The sequence below is a fragment of the Calypte anna genome, chromosome 2, assembly GCF_003957555.1.
Source record: "Calypte anna isolate BGI_N300 chromosome 2, bCalAnn1_v1.p, whole genome shotgun sequence".
In the NCBI taxonomy this organism is placed as follows: Eukaryota; Metazoa; Chordata; class Aves; order Apodiformes; family Trochilidae; genus Calypte; species Calypte anna.
In genome coordinates this window covers 103,073,248-103,091,568 of record NC_044245.1, presented here as the reverse complement: position 1 = coordinate 103,091,568, position 18,321 = coordinate 103,073,248, and the positions used below count along the sequence as shown (strand labels likewise).

The 18,321-nt window shown below is 36.8% G+C and overlaps 1 protein-coding gene across 1 annotated transcript in view; it reads right to left on the bottom strand.

The window, feature by feature from the left end:
• Positions 1 to 1,352: 1,352 nt before the first annotated feature.
• YES1 (YES proto-oncogene 1, Src family tyrosine kinase) overlaps positions 1,353 to 18,321 on the bottom strand; it is a 47,229-nt gene continuing 30,260 nt past the window's right edge. Inside the window, exons 2-12 of the mRNA XM_030444957.1 lie at positions 17,615 to 17,887; positions 13,248 to 13,347; positions 12,104 to 12,202; positions 9,338 to 9,441; positions 9,005 to 9,154; positions 8,626 to 8,781; positions 8,169 to 8,348; positions 5,705 to 5,781; positions 5,189 to 5,342; positions 4,453 to 4,584; positions 1,353 to 3,682 (exon numbers count right to left, since the gene is read on the bottom strand). Of these exons, the coding sequence (XP_030300817.1) occupies positions 3,474 to 3,682; positions 4,453 to 4,584; positions 5,189 to 5,342; positions 5,705 to 5,781; positions 8,169 to 8,348; positions 8,626 to 8,781; positions 9,005 to 9,154; positions 9,338 to 9,441; positions 12,104 to 12,202; positions 13,248 to 13,347; positions 17,615 to 17,879 (1,626 nt within the window). The 5' untranslated portion in view covers positions 17,880 to 17,887 and the 3' untranslated portion in view covers positions 1,353 to 3,473. The remainder of the gene's footprint in view (positions 3,683 to 4,452; positions 4,585 to 5,188; positions 5,343 to 5,704; positions 5,782 to 8,168; positions 8,349 to 8,625; positions 8,782 to 9,004; positions 9,155 to 9,337; positions 9,442 to 12,103; positions 12,203 to 13,247; positions 13,348 to 17,614; positions 17,888 to 18,321) is intronic.

Genomic DNA, 18,321 nt, shown 5'->3' with positions numbered 1-18,321 from the left:
AGCGGTGGCTATTAAGATTTGTCAAAATATATACCTTTAAACTTGGTCTGTATGTTGGGGAAAAGCTGGAGGAAATATAAACATCTACAGCACTTTCACAGGAAACTTTAAAACTGAGAAGTTTATTGGACTGAATAGATCAAAATAAATAACAAAATTGGGGGCTCATTAGGTTTAGTTGTTCATATTAATTTATATTCATTTCAACTGTGGATAATTTGTTTTAGAATCAACAGTATTGCAGATGGTATTCTGGCTTTTTCTACCTGTCAGCTAACTCTAAGAATTTCCTTTGGTGGCTTTTTAGAAAAAAAAACCAACCTGTAAGGCCCTTTCCAAGCCTACTTTTCAGTGGCAAGAGCTACTCACAAGCCTATTGAAATGACAGCTCAGTGGCTGTAAGAATAGGAACACATTATGTCCTTTTCATAATGCTTTATGCTAAAAAAGGGATGCATTTTATCTAAAGAGTAGGATTGCACAAATTTTTATGTTTGGAAGTTTACTCAGAAATAGTATGAAAATATTCTTAAAATACTACATCTTAGAATGACACATGACAAAAACAATCTGCAGGTCTATCATGCACAATTTTGTCACAAGGTTCTGATAGACAAAAGGGAGAGTACAGCTTATCAGAAATTACATGATTATTGTCATTAAAAGAGTGAAACATTAATTACATTACAGGAAATACTAGAAATGCACTAAACTTTGCAGTCTGCGGGTTCTGTAAGGAGAATAGTTTTAGTGTTGTAATAATTATTCTTGAAACCCAAACAGTACCAGCTCCTTAATCTACAGTGGCACTGGATATGCACGTCAGGATCTGTGGTTTGAGTTGTAGTGGTCACTGAGACAAGTAACATTCAGTGAGGTTCAGATAAAACATCAGCTATAACGAGAACAAATGCATAAAGTTCCCTGAAAAAAATTGCACAGAAGTCAAGAGCAGCTGCTAATAGCAGATAATGCAAGAGAGGATATGTGTATGCTCTGCAGCATGGCAGTGTCCACCAGCTTGGAGTCTTCCTTGGATGTGCTCTCACACAAGAATCCCAAACCTGTCTCTGGCCATCATAAGGGGGTTCAATTTTATATTCAGACAGAATCATTCTGCCCTATTCCTACCAAGGACTCCTGAACTGCTCTAGAAAATGTCTCCTTTCTCACAGCAATAATGCACCACGAGCTTGGCATCCTGTGTGAAAGTATATTAAAACACTTTACAGAGGATTAAAAATACACCCAAAACTCATGAAGGTTTTATTCCCTTCCTTCTGCCCTCAATTTGAAGGCTACTTCGCTTCTGACCCCATCCCACCTCTCCCTCATCCCCTCAAATAAGCAGATGCAATCAAGGAGAAATTTATTTTGAACCAATTCTGCAAAACAGTTCAACAATGCCATACTTTATAAAAATACTTAGTTACATAATTAAACTTATTACTATTTATATAAAAAGTGTGAATGTGAACTTTAAACTCTGTTAGGGTAAGAACCACATCAAGGTCTTCAGGTGAAACAAATAAATTTTCATAAACATACAAACTCTTTTGGAGAAGTCTTATAATACACAACCATTTACAATGAACACGTTCATTAAGTTAGTGTTTTATTCCTTTACTATACAAGTGTTACTACAATGAACTGTTCCATTCAGTAATTAAAAATCCAAACAATGCCAGTTTCATTTTTGGCATTTTTTGTTATAACTGTATTAATACATAAATTCATATGATTGCGTTATTAATTTTAAAATATTTAGAAAAATTAAAATTCCATCATATTTTGTGGGGTTTGTGATTATTTTTTGTGTGTGGTTTGTGGGGGGGTTTTTTTGGTTTTTTTGGTGTTTGTTTTTCTTACATAAAGCCCTTTTAAAATTTGATAACCACAGATGTACAGATGATGAGCAAAAATGAAAAACAATGGCACTGCTTTTACAAAGATCTGTTTGATAGTTGGATACAATGTAGTGTAAACCCATGAAGAAAGCTTAGTACCAGAATCATATTACCAGTTTTTCTGAAATTCATTTGTTGGATAGCTTTACAACAATAATATGAATTCCAACCTGGTAGCTAAGTCAGAGTTTAGTGTTTCAAAATTAAAGTACATAAGCTTGATCAGAAATGCAAGAACCTCATGCAAACTGTTGAGTAAAAGACATGATGTTATTGCTTGATATGTCAGTAGCCAAAGAAAATAAATCTACATGTAGTGTCAAGCTGGGCTGAGTCCCAGCAAATTTCAATGTCACTATATTTGGACAATATTAAATATATTTTAACCCTAAAGTTTTAAAACTTTCACATTTTCTTTTGTTTACTTTTAGTTAAATAAAGCTGTAGGGGCAGAAGTGGGAAGAGCAACTGTGTGTAAATGTCTTAATAGTCAGGAAAAGCAAAAGTGCAATCAAATCCCTGAACTAGCAACAACTACCATTTGTGGCACCCACCTTTGTTAACATTCATAAGCCACATACAACAGTACCAAACCTGTCTCTAAAAAAGGACTAAAAAGTGGCCATTTACCAGCTTCAGCCTTGCTTTCCTGCTGAGTTTTGTTCAGGTAGTCTTCCCATACAAAAGCTCACTGTTGGCTTGGAGCTTAAAAGATTAAAGGCTTTTCCCTCCTGATTGTATTACATAGCTTCAAGTTCAAATATCATCATACTTTATCAAGACTATTTTATACAATATTACCTCATTTGCTAGTTACCTTCATTATTCTTAATTAGCTATGCAGAAAGAAAAAAAGAAAAATCTCTTCATGCTACTTTCCAGTTATATTAATACAGGTATTAACACAGTGCATTATGCTCTCTAATCTCACTATTGAGGTCTACCATTTAGATCATTTGTCACTCACTGTTCCAATTTTCTCTCTTAACCTGCTTACCCTAATTAAGTCCATGCAAGGGGAAGCTTAAAAGATCAAGACTATATATCAAATACAGTTATACCATCTGTTTTTTTGGGGAGAGTGGGGGGCTCACACATGTAATATTGAACACAGGGAGTTTTACAGAACCGGAATAGAATTGCTTGGTCCCAAAAAGTTCTTCTGCTTTAAAAACGTCTTAGCCCAAGATTCCTAATTCCAGACAATTCCCTCTTCAGCAGAATGATTATCAAACATTGGGTAAATAAGGATTTGAGACTTTTTTTTTTTTTCTGCTACTGTTCACACCAACACTTGTTTTTCTACCTGGTATTTTCAGTAAGCTTCCTTTGGACCCTGAAAATAAGTTGGGAAAGAGGAAAAAAAAATAAAAACATGTCATTGGTAAATTAGACTATAACACTTTAAAAGTGGTTTTGTGCAACTGCATTATGAAATTCCAGTTTGCCAGTAAGAGCATGCAAAGTAGCAAAGATTTTCTTTCCCTTGATTCCTTATAGACATCAGGAATTCTTTGCAAGTCTTTTACATTTGGCAGATTTGTGCATGTTATATAGACTGTTGGCTTATAAATTGTCTCCAGGCTGGTACTGTGGTTCTGTAGCAGTAAAGTAGTCCTCCAAGAAAGACTGTATATATTCAAATGTTGGTCTCTCATCGGGGTCCTTCTTCCAACACAGTTTCATTAACTCATGGAGAGACTCTGGGCAGCCTTGTGGGCATGGCATCCTATATCCACGTTCCACTTGTTCCAGAACTTCCCGATTCACCATCCCTAGAAGGAAAGCATGTTACATTTGAATGACATTATGCAAAGAAGAGTTTTCCAAACTTTTCAAGTGTCTCTCCAGCTGCAATGAACCTACCATAGCAGAACCTCTAAGGAAAGAACCTTGTAATGAATGAATTTAGTACATTTTGCAATAAATAGATTTCCTAAAAATTACTTCATTACACTGGTCAATACCAGGCCCTTCTTCCATTTGTATGCTTTCTCATTTGTATATTTCCCACTGCTTTGGGAACACTCAAGAACACTTGAGAACACTCAAGAACAAATACCTTCTGCCTGCCTCAGTTTCCATTCAAGGGCCACTTAATTTGAAATTAGGCCAAGAAGGAGGCCTCATAAATTCCAGTCACAGCAAAACACCTGACAAAAGATGTTACATATGTTTAGTTCCAAAAACTGGTCTAGCAGGTTCACTCTACCGATGCTCACTGTAGCCTGGGAAAATGTCAAAAGCAGAAATTTCAGGAAGACAAATAGGAAAACATAAGGATATCCTCTAATCTGAAGTGAACTAAATGAACTATCAGCCACACTTACAAATGCAATGATCTTAAAACACTTAAAAACATAGAACAGTCAATCTATAAATGAAACAAAGTAGCTATGTGAACAAAAGAATCAGTGAAGCATGACTAAGCTTTTGTCTCTGCTTGTCAACGGTGGGTTCTTAATGAGGGCAAAATGTACAAAAGGTAACTTCAAAAGCCCTGGCTGTAACAAAGAGAAGAAAAACACACTCAACTTTCTCTTACCTGGATATGGCACTCTCCCCTTTGTTACCAGCTCTGTCAATAAAATTCCAAATGACCACACATCCGACTTGATTGTAAACCGACCATACAACGCTGCTTCTGGAGCCGTCCATTTAATCGGAAATTTGGCGCCTACAAACATCGGAAGGACAGATACTCAGCTTTCCCTTCCTTATGTATCATTTGCTTACACTTCTTATTCTTTAATAAAAAAAGGATACTGCACTAAATTTTTATGCTTTGTTTTATTGAGAAAATTTGAGGTCACTTAGTATTTTAAGATTTCAAACTGAAGACCAGCTTCAGACTAGGGCAGTAATTACTGGTAAGGGTATTTGGAAGCAGGCAAGGTATCTGGGATTCTTAATCAAGCAGGTTTCAAAAAGTGGGGTAACTTTCAGAATTGGATGAGCAACCTCTCTCAGCCCTCTTCAAACTGCACCAGGTTTTACCCACCTGCCCCCTCCTGAAATCCATGGAGGATGAAATCCATGAAATCCCCCATGAAAATCCAACATGACCAAACATTTTTTTACAACATAAGACAACTGCCAGGTAATTTTGAACAGTAAAAAGTTTACTAAAATTTCACTGGGGCAAAGGAGACAACTAAACATAGCTGTGAAAGCACATTTATATGCACAAGCTTTATTCATACAGACAACATTCTGAGAAATGTAATAGCTCAAAGTAATTTGAGGGTAACTGGCATATTCAGTAAATAAATCTGTCTTACCTTGTCTTGCAGTGTACTCATTGTCCTCTATTAACCTTGCTAAACCAAAGTCTGCTATTTTACACACAAGATTGTCTCCTACAAGAATGTTAGCTGCCCGGAGATCCCTGTGGATGTAGTTCATTCTTTCAATGTAAGCCATGCCATCAGCAATCTTTAAAAATAAAGTTTTATTAAAGATTATTTTTCATGACTACATACATTTCTCCCAAGCATTAAGCTGTACCCCTTCATTTTAGCTCCACTCTCAATGTATAAATATAGGAAGTATAGCATAGTATGTATAGCATAGCAAGAGCTTGTGGCAGCACTGGTTACTCTGTCTGGCTATACGGTATCAGCTAACTGGGACAAATTACAATCCTACAACAGAAGATGTAGGACAGAACAGCATGAAATAGCCAGAGCATTCATAAAATAGCCAGATAACTCAATATTTATGTCTAGCTGGTATCTGATAGTTTTAATTCTCTTCTGTAAGTACAAAATACAGTTTTCTCGGTTTATACAATGTACCTGAGCAGCCATGTCCACTAGCTGTGGGAGTTTCAGGTATTTCCCGTCTCCTTCTTTAAGGAAATCTAGCAAGCTGCCTGTAAAAGATGACACATTTTTGGGGAGAGGGAAGGAAAAAAAAAAAAGCAAAAAATTAATTCGACCTGAAAATACAAATGAGCTTTTTTCTCACAGACATTATGAATCACACATTCATCTCCCAAAATCAGTCTCTGAAAACCTGTCATGTGACAGAATACGTGACTTAATGACTATGCCTGTAGTTGACTCTACCCTGATGACTAATGAATGCAAGTTTTGGGATCCATTTCATCAATTCAGGTATCTGAAGACTAATAAAACAGACTACAGCTTGATGATTATATGGCAATACCTAAGGGTTTTTCCCAATATTCCTGGTATCAATGGCCTTCCTATTTGGATGTTTTTCTACATTGAGATTTATAATTAAAGAACAAATTTTTCTGGCAGCTCTAATTACATACTAGAGAAACTGCTGCTTTTATTTTGTTGCTTTATCTTCCTCACAGGGAAGTAAGGGAGTTCTGCACTGGGAAGTTCTTACAAGGAAGTACAGTATCTTCCATTCTTTATGGAAGATAATCTCCCATTTATATTCTATGATTTTATGATTCTTATATAATGCAATTGTGTTCAGAACATGACAATATACACAGTATTTGAAATCAGTTCCAAGGACCTGAGCTCCTTTTTAAGACAGTGATCTTTACATGCATGTTAAAACTATGTCTCTAACATAACAGCTTTCCCTACAGGTACTACTGTGCCATAAGAGCATAGGAACATTATCTCATTCTTAAGAGACTGGTGAAGACTGGTAACTAATCACTCTCATCATGGTTAAAATTACAAAGCCAAAATTAGAAGTGTGGTGATAGAAGTGAAAAAAAAAAAAAAAATCACTTGAAATGCAAATCTTGCAGTGGACTCATGGCAGCAGTAGCCGTGAATTAGATACCTCCACTGTGGTTTTAGTCACTTGGCTGTATATTTGAATGGAAGGAAAAGCATGGCAGGCAAGACCCATGCTGCTGCTACTGCTGCTGCTTGCTGTGTGTGTGTTTGCACAGAGTTTTCTCATCTTGGTTCATGAACTCAAAGGACCGGATAGGAGCAGATTTGACACTGGTCTCTAAGAACCTGTCCATACTGGAAGAAGTTTTGTGTAGTGCACAATTCCTACCCATTTCTTCTCCTTGTAAAAGGAGAGAGAAAAGAAGATGATGAACTTTCTGCTAGCTTTCAAGCATGAACCACTGAAGAGATTTTATGCTTTTTGGTAAAATGTGATGACTTTTTCAAAACAAACAGAGGCTTCCAATGGCATTTTGAATCCATTATTTAGACAAATGCACAATCACTTTTCCAATTCTTTACCCCTGCTTTTGCAAGGTAAAATCACAGTTCTGGTTTTAATCTCCACTTCTTAAAGATGGCTATAAAGCTTTTTTTCCCTGATTGCCTTGCTGAAACCTGATTTCTGAAAAATAAATGACGAGTTTGTATTACAGCTTGAAGATCTATCAGAGAAACTGTCTAGTGTTATTTAGGAAGCACACTACCACAGAAAGAACTTTGTAGGTTTCTTATTCCTTTCTACCTTTTCAAACTTACACAGCACTTAAAATCCCAATCCAAACAGGAAAAAAAAACCCCAAAACTAACCTAGTTGTGGCAAAGTACTAAACGGAATCTGCCCTTGTCTTGAACTTTAACATTGTTTCTGTCTCTTAACAGGATGGTAAAGTTGCACTGTGACATGAACCAAAGCCTGTATTTTTTATAAAACTGGAATAATTAACTTGAAAATCTGCTGCTTCTTAACACTAATACGCTTATTATGTTTATTTCTACATTCAGTCTAAACCTCTAGACCTCTGCTTCAGCAGCAGAGGGAGGGGGAAATGATATACAGCAAGGGAAGGAGGGTGAAAGACCGAAAACAAGGAGATAAATGAGAGAGTCTGAAAAAAAAGCCCAAACAAACAAACCTCAACCTTTTTAAAATTTACTATTAGCGATGCTGGAAAAAAACCCAAGCCAAATAAGAACCAACCAACAGAATCCAACTTCTTCTGTCACTATGAGCATGATCTGTCTAGAGGCATGTTTATTCTCATAATAATATTCCCACCAAAACCTTTCCATTTATATGTAACAGCCAGTACATGCACTACAAAAACAAGGAGAAAAAAATCCCCAAACAATCTAGCACTTGGAAGATTACCAAAGGTGACACAGATGTGCAAAAAACCCATTCCTCTACCCACAATCTAAATCAGAACTGCTTCAAGTAGGTCAAGCATTGCTCATTTTAATTTAATCAAAATTACCAGTTATACTCCAGTCAGCTTAAACCAAACATTAATTAAACATTTCATTTGTTACTGGGATCTTAAATAATCTTATAAACGTAGTCTCTTCAAACTATTCTGTCACAGACCTTTTGTCATGAATTCAGTGACAATGTAGATTGGCTCCTCAGAAACAACTGCATACAGTGGAACAAGTTTGTCGTGTCGTAATTTCTTCATGATCTGAGCCTCCTGCAAGAAAGCTTCTGGCATCATTGTACCAGGCTTTAGTGTCTTGATTGCTACTTTTGTGGTTCCATTCCATGTTCCTAGAGAAAAAAAAAAAATCAGATTTTGTTCTCCACTATAATGCCAAAGGATTTTCTGCTAAAACTATTTGCTTTTTGCTTCTGTTTTCTTAGATAAAAGAATAATTATAAACTAGGACTACATGGAATATTTTACCTTTCCATGACTGATCAGAATTGGTATTTTTTCCCTTCAGTTCTTTATCAGGTTATCTTTTCAGATCCCAATACAAATTTACTTAAAATACTACTAAAACATTCATATGAACTACTGAAAGGTGTCACATAAGGCTCTTACCCATCCATACTTCACCAAAACATCCTTGGCCCAACTTAACTTCCAGCCTCAGAGATTCTCTAGGAATTTCCCAGGCATCTTTTGCTAGTCCCTGTGTTTGTGGTTTCACAGTGGGACACACTGTTGTTAGCTTATGACACAGCCCATCAGCATGTTCTGGAGAAAAAAAAATCCTAGTTAAACAGAGGTAGCTTTGTAGTTACACAGGGCTAAGATGGTAACAAAAGTAACATCCTAGTGTTGATAAAAAGAACTAGTCCATTTCCCCATTGTCAAAATAAAACAGAAATTTTAGAGTTGCAAATTTTAAAAATAAGCTACATGCAGATTTTTTTCTTCCTCACAGGAGGCAAATGGTAGTACTGGGACTTGGGCTTACCCCTGTAGTGCTTCACCAACTTCTGTAGAGATTCAAATTGTGCTCTGGTTGTGATATAGTATCCACCATTGTCAAGTTTTCTGATTTTGTAGTGTTTCACATTATCACCTCTGACCTCGTCCCAGTCACGTATGGAAAGGGAGTAAGCACCTAGGAAACAAGTCATGCTTGATAATCTTCACCAAAAATTTTTAAAATTAATGTCTTCCCTACTGTCATCATACTTATACATATGTTTACACACACATATGTAAAATAGACAAAAATGCCCAAGATGTCCACCTTGATGGAGAGGGAGGAGGAATGGGAGAGAGATGAGATATTCATAGGTACCTTTAGTGGTTTCACTCTCTCTTACTAAGAAAATACCACGCTGGTTTCCAGGATTTAAAAGTAGCCTTTCAGCATCCTTTCTGCCCATCTTGCCAAAATACCATCTAGAAAATGTTAAAGGAAATATGTGTAAGATGAAGTTCTTTATACTTTGGTAATCATACAAATACAAGGTATAGAAGTCTCGAGCATTGACCAATATCCCAAAGCAGTTACAGATTAACAGAAGTAATGACATCTATATAATCAAAAGATTATAATCATTAAGATGACCTGTTTCTATGTGATTCTCACTTCTACTGTTTGCCAAATACAGGTAAAAAGAGGCCTCTATCCACAAATACCATGTTTTTCTGATGGCTTAAGGATGGACAACCACAGGACTTAAATTGAAAGAACTGGTTAAGAAATTCACAGACCAAGCTGCATCAGGTGACACACTTTGGAAGCACACTCAGAACATGATAGCAGTTGAAATTATCTGTATGCTAGAAAACAGTATTTAATGTAAAGTGAGTGTGCATAAATATAATCAGATCGTTGTTTCATTCAGGTTGGAAGGGGCATCTCTGATCCAGCCTCCTTCTGCAAGCAGGGTCAGCTCTGAGATCAGACCTTGCTGCTCAGGGTGTCAGCCACACCAGTCATCAATCCCTTAAAGGATGGAGCCTGCTCAGCCAGGCTGGGCAACCTGTGCCCCTGCCTGGCTGTCCTCAGGATAAAAACATTTCTTTTTAATCCATCTGGAACCTCTCCTGTCCTCCTCTACCTCAGTAGAGGGAGCACTTTTTTCTATTGATCATTTAGAAACAGTCCTGTGGTAAACCTCATTTACTTCTCACAAGGTGATGCAAAACATAATTTTAAACGTTTTTATTTGGCACCACCAAAGCATCAAACTTCACAAGTGTTGGGAGGAAAAAAGTAGTATTGGACACTGCTGCAAAAAATTGTTTTGTGGCTGGAACATTTTGTGGGGGGAAAATGGAAGTAAGAAGGGATCATTTTTTTGGCCTGTGAATGGAAAGGACTGTGCAGTCACCCAGGAATTTGAAACTTATCCTTACTTTTTAGTATAGCTGTAGTTTGGCTGTTTAAATAGATGTGCAAAGTTAGAATTGGATGTGAGAGTAAACACGGTTGAGACAAGTGGGATGCAGCCTTACTGAAGCAAACTTGAACCCTAGTTAATTACTTTACATGAAAATGCCTCTGCCAGATTACTACAACAACTTACAAACTACATTTTAAAGAGCTATTTTATTCCAGTACTTACAAAATAACAGTAGGGTTTACTTGCTTTTTATATGAACATTGAGTATCTATATTATGGCATCATTCAAAAGGCACATGGATAACACAGATCCCACCACAAGCACTTTGTGATTTAAATGCCTTCAGGCTTAGAAAAGACCACTTAAAAGAAAACCCTAGTACCTGGAGCTGTGGATTGCTCTTCTATTTGTAATTCCAACTGCAATCACAACACAAAACCTATAAATGCTATCAGAGCCAAGGCTAACAAATGAACTCTCCAGGAAATGCTGTGGTGTTACTTGATAAAATTAGCACTAGGTCTTTAAAACAGTCAGTTTAAAAAAGGTGCCTTCCCTATCACCATTAACTCTCACTTGCAGTAATCACATAAACCTATGAAAAATCCCAACATTCTGTTTTGCAAGCCTTTAGGAGCAATACTTTCTTTGAGGAGCAGTGTTAGCTTGCAAATGGCTATCACTTCCATTTTACCATAACTGCATCTGATATGACAAAATTGTTTATTCCCTAGTTATTAAAAAAACCCCCAAACATTCCAACAAACTCCCTTTTTTTTTTCTTTTTCCTAAGAAGTCTTAAGTCAGTAATTTTAAAAGCAGCTGAAACTCAAGGGCATAAAACAGTGGCACATCTTTGATGCAATCACTTTTAAATAGCAAAGAGCCAGGTGATAGCAGCATTAATGTGCTAAAGTCTCAGCTTGAGATTCAGGAAACATCTTGGAAATTGGGCATGCTTCCCAGAAGTGCAGTAGCAAACACAGAAGAGTAAGGATCATGTATCAGGGAATTGCTTTTGGTAGTACCATGCCTGTATACTCAAGCAAGAGCTGCAGAGCACTGTGCTTCTAGTACAACAAATACAATTAATGCCTTGGAACAAGTATAACCTGAAACTGTACCCCACCTCACAGTTCCCACAGTAACTTTATGTAAGTATTCTGGGATCTTTGTTTGTAAATAAACAATATTTTTTTCCCAATTCATAGTAGTCCTTCATGTGCCTAACAATTTTGTCAACAAAAAGTTGTTATAGATTAACAGATCAGCAATTACTGTCCACACATTTTTTTTTTTGTAAGATAAGGTACTATCAAGGATATAAATCTCTTGAATTAAGGTTTGGGAAGCAAAAATAAGACAAAAACCCAGAGCTGATGGTGTGTGAACTCTTTTACAAAAAAGATCTCTATTTTTCCTTTACATAAAACACAATGCAAACTCCCCAATTCCTATCTTTACTATTGCATTCTTCAATCCATCTTCAGCTCTACATATAGCAAGCAGGCATAAAATATTTGCACGAGTATCCACCTCAGTCTTACTAATAATTATACCTTTGACATCATCCAAATAGCACTGTCATCCTTTAATTAGTAGTAGTGTCCTACTTTACCCTTCAATATTACATGCACTGAAAGGAATAGTATCACCACAGGGCACAAGTGTAGAATGGATAAGAAGAGATTGACAGGATACAATGTCTTACTCTTCTGCTTGAATGGAGTCTGCAGGAGCAACGTAATTGCTTGGGATGTAGCCTGTTTTTCCAGTAGCAATAGATCTTGCTTCCCACCAGTCTCCTTCCCTGCAATACAAGATCTGTTATCGCTTGCATATATAAACAATACCTCATTCTCTACCACCTGGAATATTTTCACATATGAAAAATGGGTTAAATTTAGGTAACGTATTATTCTAATTACCAAGGCATCTAAAATAGTTCATGCTGCACCCAAATGTATTTTTCTATTCACTGTAAGCAACATCAGTGCCTCTTAGAGGAATTCTGCATTTTAAGATGTAAAGCTTAGGTTTGTTTTAAAAGTAAGAGGAATTTATTGACATATGCACAATGCAAACCTACAACAAAACATTTTATGGCAGAGATGTATAAACTTCCCAGTTCTCTAGTCTTCAACTGCCTCTCTCAGATCATTCTGTTTCTATGCTGACAGTGAGAAACAAAAAAAGCAGGAAGTCAGCTGATAAATTTAGAGAACTGGATGAATGAAAACTGCTACGTGTATGAATTAGAACTATTAAAACAACCAAAAGTTGTGTGTAAAGAAATTTCAAAGGTGAACAAACTATTTCCCTTTCACTAGACTTCTATAAATCAGGCTGTAACACTATAAAGCTGCTGCAATTGAACTAGAACACAAAACTACCCATTAAACAACCTGAGCATGAATTCATTGTGGAGGCCATCTAGATGCACTCCTATGGCAAAATGTCCCTGCCTAGAGGCAGAGCACTGCCCTCAAGCATTGCCAATGCAGTGCTGATGGCTGCACACAGCTTCAAAAGGTGCCCCCAAAGGGGTTGCTGAGCCTTGCTGGAGCAGGGATTGGAAGGATGACACCCAACCAGCAGAAGAGAAGGCTTGGGGCTGCCCTAGTCACTAGAGTTCTACATCTGCACCCAAAATCTGACCTCAGCCTGAAGGTTACAGTATTAATATTTTAACCCCATGCTTGATGAACATTGGATGCATTTAAGAAAAAGAAAAAAAAATAAATCAATCTACTCCACTGAAATACAATACACAGGCTACAGAGGTTTCAAGAAGAGTTGAGGTTCTATTTATTAGCAACAAAAAACAGGTGAAGTTTGTGAATGAGAACACTTACGTGTTATTTATTATCTGGAACCGTTCCCCTTTCTTAAATGAAAGGTCATCTGTAGTTCTAGCTTCATAATCATATAAGGCCACAAATACAGTAACACCTCCTAGGAAAAAGGAAAAACAAAGCAGTTAAAGCAGTAATGTTGCAATGCTGGATCTAAGGACTTGTATATGAAACAACTCATCAATTTTGAGCTGGAAGCAACTAAACACTCTGGGCTCCATCTCATTTTGGAAGCTGGATCAATAAACAGCTCATTTCTAAAGACAGAGGAAAGCCTATAAACAGACACCCTAAAAATATGCTTCCACACCCCCAAAAACCTCAACTTGATATACCACTGGAACTACATTAATAATTAGAGCACTTTTACACAGAAACCTGTACAACTCATCATCAGTAAGACAAGCTAGCTTCTTTATTAAATTAGCTTCTTGGTAGAAATGCAATTCTAGAAGACCCTACAACACCACAACAGTGAACCATCAGGCTCTAATTTTTACAGATTTAGCTTTTTGTGGAACTTAGCTATAAATAACTGATGGGTTCCCAACTTTGTAAGGTTACACATCAAGATCTACTCATGGAAATAAAAGTATTCTGTTGGGGACAAAAAAAGTATCTTTGCTTTAGGACTTTTTTTAACACCAACAAGTCTCCCCATCAGTGAATCAGACTGTTGCTGAGGATGATCCATCACTGCATTACTCTAGGGAACAACGGCCAAGATGTATCACAGGATGAGCAGCTGCAGTCCACCAAACCTAAGGAATTTGCTTCCCCATCCCAGTTCTGGTACAGGGCACTTTGCTGAACATGTCCTCCAAAAGGGACACATGGGAGAGATGGATGGTAGGGAGGCTCCTACACTTGGAGTAGGAAAAGTTTTCCTATACTTAAAAGAAATAATTTAGAACTGGGCTAAAAAAAGAAGGAAAGGAGAACAGACTATATGAGATGTACAAACGACAAGCAAAAATAAAGAACTAAGTACTACAACTAGAAGAAAGTTGTAAAAGAAAACAGGTCATTCAGAAAGATTTTTTTAAGCTTTAGAAATGCTGCTTCACTGTCTAACAGACATTTAGAAAGCCTAAGCATGGTCCAAGCAATAACATATTTTTGGATGTGTAATACTACATCTCTAACATGCACAAACACCAGGATTGCCATGGAAGACCACCAACAGAAACACGTTGCATCGGTTTTAGATCTTACAGTTAACATGACAGTGATGAGAAAGTAAGAGTAGAGAATGCAATGGGCATTGTCAGCATCTGATATTCTTTTGCAGTGAACACTTTCTGACACAAGAGCGCCTAATCACTTAAATATTTTCATTTGATTTACAGTCTTGCTGTGATTAAAGTCTCTCAGCAGGCCTCAGCTGGAAATGAATTTACAGTTCCTCTAGGAAAAACAGAACAAAAAATCCCCACAGGAGGTTATACTAATTGAGGTGGTTTTTTGAAGTGTGATTTACTAACTGAAAATGAATTAGAATATTCCCTAAAAATTAACACTTCCTAATCTAAGTTAAAAATCAACGCAGTTCTACCAATTTTTGCCTGCAATACTACCTAGCTTCATTATTTTGATGAGACAATCTGCTACACAGAGCAAGAAAACTGTGGGGATACACACCACATCTGCACAAACAGAAACCAAATATTATGGAAATAAACCATCACCAGAGAGGTCTTCGGCAATGATCACTCCCAAGTCACAATATCACTAAAGTTTATAAATGCGTATAAGAGAAACTGGCAGACCTCGAGGACTTTGACTATCTTGAGGAAAAAAGCTCTCATTTGATCCCACATTAGTATCTTTCTTGATGTTGTACAGTGTTTTTCAAAGTAATTGATTTGAATGTAAACCATCCAATAAGAAAATAATCAGTAATTATTAATACTTGTGTAGTCTCAACTATTTTTAAAGAAAGAACTGGAAAAGGCAACATATAATCTTTAGAATGTTTTCATTTCAACACTTCAGTTACCATAAAAACTCTTCTTATTCCCAATAACAAATGTAATTTATTTCATAGCAAAACCAATAAAATACTTCAGAACAGCATCAGCACAGAATGCTTTAAACAAACTTTTACCACTCAAACCATTTTTTAAAGTCTCTGGCAGCTGTTTTTTGTGAATCATTCCAAGGTGATCTAGCTTAACTGTTTAAGCTATTTGGTCCTAGCATTTCCTTTAAAGATTATCTTTTCATTAGGTCATTATTCCCATCTTCTAATCTACGACTGGTTTTGAAGAGAAGGCTTTCCTTTCCTGTTCAGCGTGAGGGCTACAGAGCACCAGTGGCTACACAGCTTCATGGAAGGCAAGAAGAAGGGCCCATTTTTCTGGTTAGATTTTCAGTAATATTCTATGAATTCAAAGTATCTGATGACTGAGAACATGTGACACAGGAGCAGTGTGACTAACTCAGATTTCCTCCTTTCCTGCTCTGGAAGAATACAAGATGGCTTAACTCTTCTCAGCCACACTATAGGCCACAATGACAACCATATCATCCTCTTGTCAGACATCACTGATGGACTGGATAAGTAGTACTGACAATTAGGTCCTGTTTGACAAGCCCATCTATTCTCCTCTCCTGCAAAACAGCAGAATGTGACCCTGCATTTCATTTGTCAAAATACAAAAAGCTTACAGCCAGATGAAGTCCGTTACCTTACACATTCAAAAAAGACCCTGTTTTGATCTGAAAATGGTACTCAATATATGAATATAAATATATGAACATACTGAATATAAACAACTGCTGGTGCAATTTATTTTCTTTCCTAATTTTTAATGTGTGTTTGTTTGTGGATGGGCTGATTTTACAAAACAAGGAGACATAATTACACGTGTGGTATTGTTTTACTTGATCACAAAACGATGGGAGTGTTCAGCCAAATTAGTGTGCCTGCTGATAACCTTATGATGATGAGATATCAGATATCTTTTCACCAGACATCTCTCCTGTAGACTCTGAGCCAAGATATAACACGTTTGACTACCAGGAGGGACAGGCAAGAGAACATCCCTTCTGGTCTCTGCAGCAAAGGATTTGTGGTATCTGGGAGGGGCTACATCCCTGATGTCTGGTGATACCCAGAAGTGGATCATCTGCTGGAGAATCCCACATGAGCAAAGAACTAGATCTAGTAAGAAGAAATACAGAGAGGTTCTTGGAGGAGACAAAGATTTTTTAAAGTGGGATTAACTTTCCCCAGTGGTGTGGATTAAGAAGAAATGCTGCCCTTATTTCATTTCTGCAGATGTTCATCCAAAATGGGGATTCAGAACTGGCTCAAAAATCAGGACAGATGCTTTTTTTCAAGGTGTTTTTAATGAATTCCAAAAAAGGGAATCCGAGGTGATCAGTACCTGACAATTCATACTGAGTTTTCTTAATTGACTAATGTTAAGCCCAAAGTGGGCTTTCAAGGCTCTCCAATTTCTTGTGTTTCAAAGATTCTAAATGCCACTGTAATGAAGTAGAATTTTAAGCACTGTAATTGTGCTAACATTAGAGGTTTGTGGGGAAACTAGAAATAAACTACTAAGAAACTTACTGAATAAATGACAGCTTCCTCTCAAATATATCCAGCAAAACTGGGTGAACTATAGAGCCTAGCCACGTGCATAAAGACAGTGTTTATGTCATGAAGCTTTAAGATTTTGATATAAAGGTGAATTCATAACATCAAATATGCATACTGCTATAAAATGCTGCAGAGGCTTTCTATTTCAGCCAAGGTCTCTGTGCCTAAAAATTCTACTTTTTTATTTTCAACTTTGGTTTTAGTATGATCACCAACAATGAGAGTTTCACTCTTCCGTGTCACACATATTGTTCATGTAGTTCATATAGCACGCAGAACATACTGCATATCCTGTTTAGCTTTATAAATGATCAGATTCAATGTTGTGTAAAGCACTTACAGCTATTTAAATAAGCCTGAAAATCACTTTAAAATATAAGTTAAGTGAATTTGAAGCATTTTTCATTTTGCACCCCTCTCCCAAAGTTTAAAGCCATTATCCAATGTGCATCCCTTCAAAACTTCTAACACAATTTTATTAACTATTCCTATTACAGCCTTTAACAAGGCTTTAATAAGCCTTTAATAATAGCGAAACAACCCTCCAAAACACTCAACCCCCAAGCTCTAGTCAGTCATGAATATGGGCTGAATTATTATCTAAGTAGTAATGATATTGAAAAACAGAAATCCCTAAAAGGCAATTTATTTTAAATTTGCAATTTACCTGTGTGGCAAGGGGTCATAGATCTTTTTTTTTTTAAATATGTCTGTTAATAACAACGGTAATAATAGCATAATTTTGTGTAACACTCACCCGTTAGAGTACTAGGATATGGACTTGGCACAGCTGAAAAGGAAGATGATGCTCCTCCAAAGGGTGTCATTCCTGAGGGGCCTCCAAAAGGAGTCATGGAATGACTATTAAAATTAACTGCTGATCCCTTTATTGATGGTGACTGTGTTGCTTGGCTGGAGTCTGATCCATAATGGCTGACATGGGAAACAGCAGGTTCTGGAGTATTATCAGTTCTGTATTTCATGGCTGGACCTTTATCTTCTTTGCTTTTAATGCACCCCATGGCTGCTTCTGTGAGAATGCAAGGAAAAAGAAAATTTCATCTCCATGTTGTGTCCTTTGGTAAATACAACAAAAGATTCTAAGAAATGTTGATTTATTATTGTTTAAAAAATAAAAAATAACCCCCAGTAATTGTTACCACATACAGACTATAAACTTCAATGAAAAAGTGTTCTGGAATAAAAATCTAAGCCACCCCCAGACAAGAGAAAACCTAGTTATTTGGCCTTACAACACCACATACAAACAACATATTTGGATTATTCTTCATCCCACTTCCTTGATGGATTGTAAATAGTTAAAAGAGAGGGAAGTAGGCAACAAAGAAAAGACACTGAAGACTTCTATAGCAGGATAGAAGGGGAAATAGAGGTGACAAATCCAAAACCAATTATATGAAGCAAATCCAAAGCAATTATCAGAAGAAACCGAGTGGGGCATTC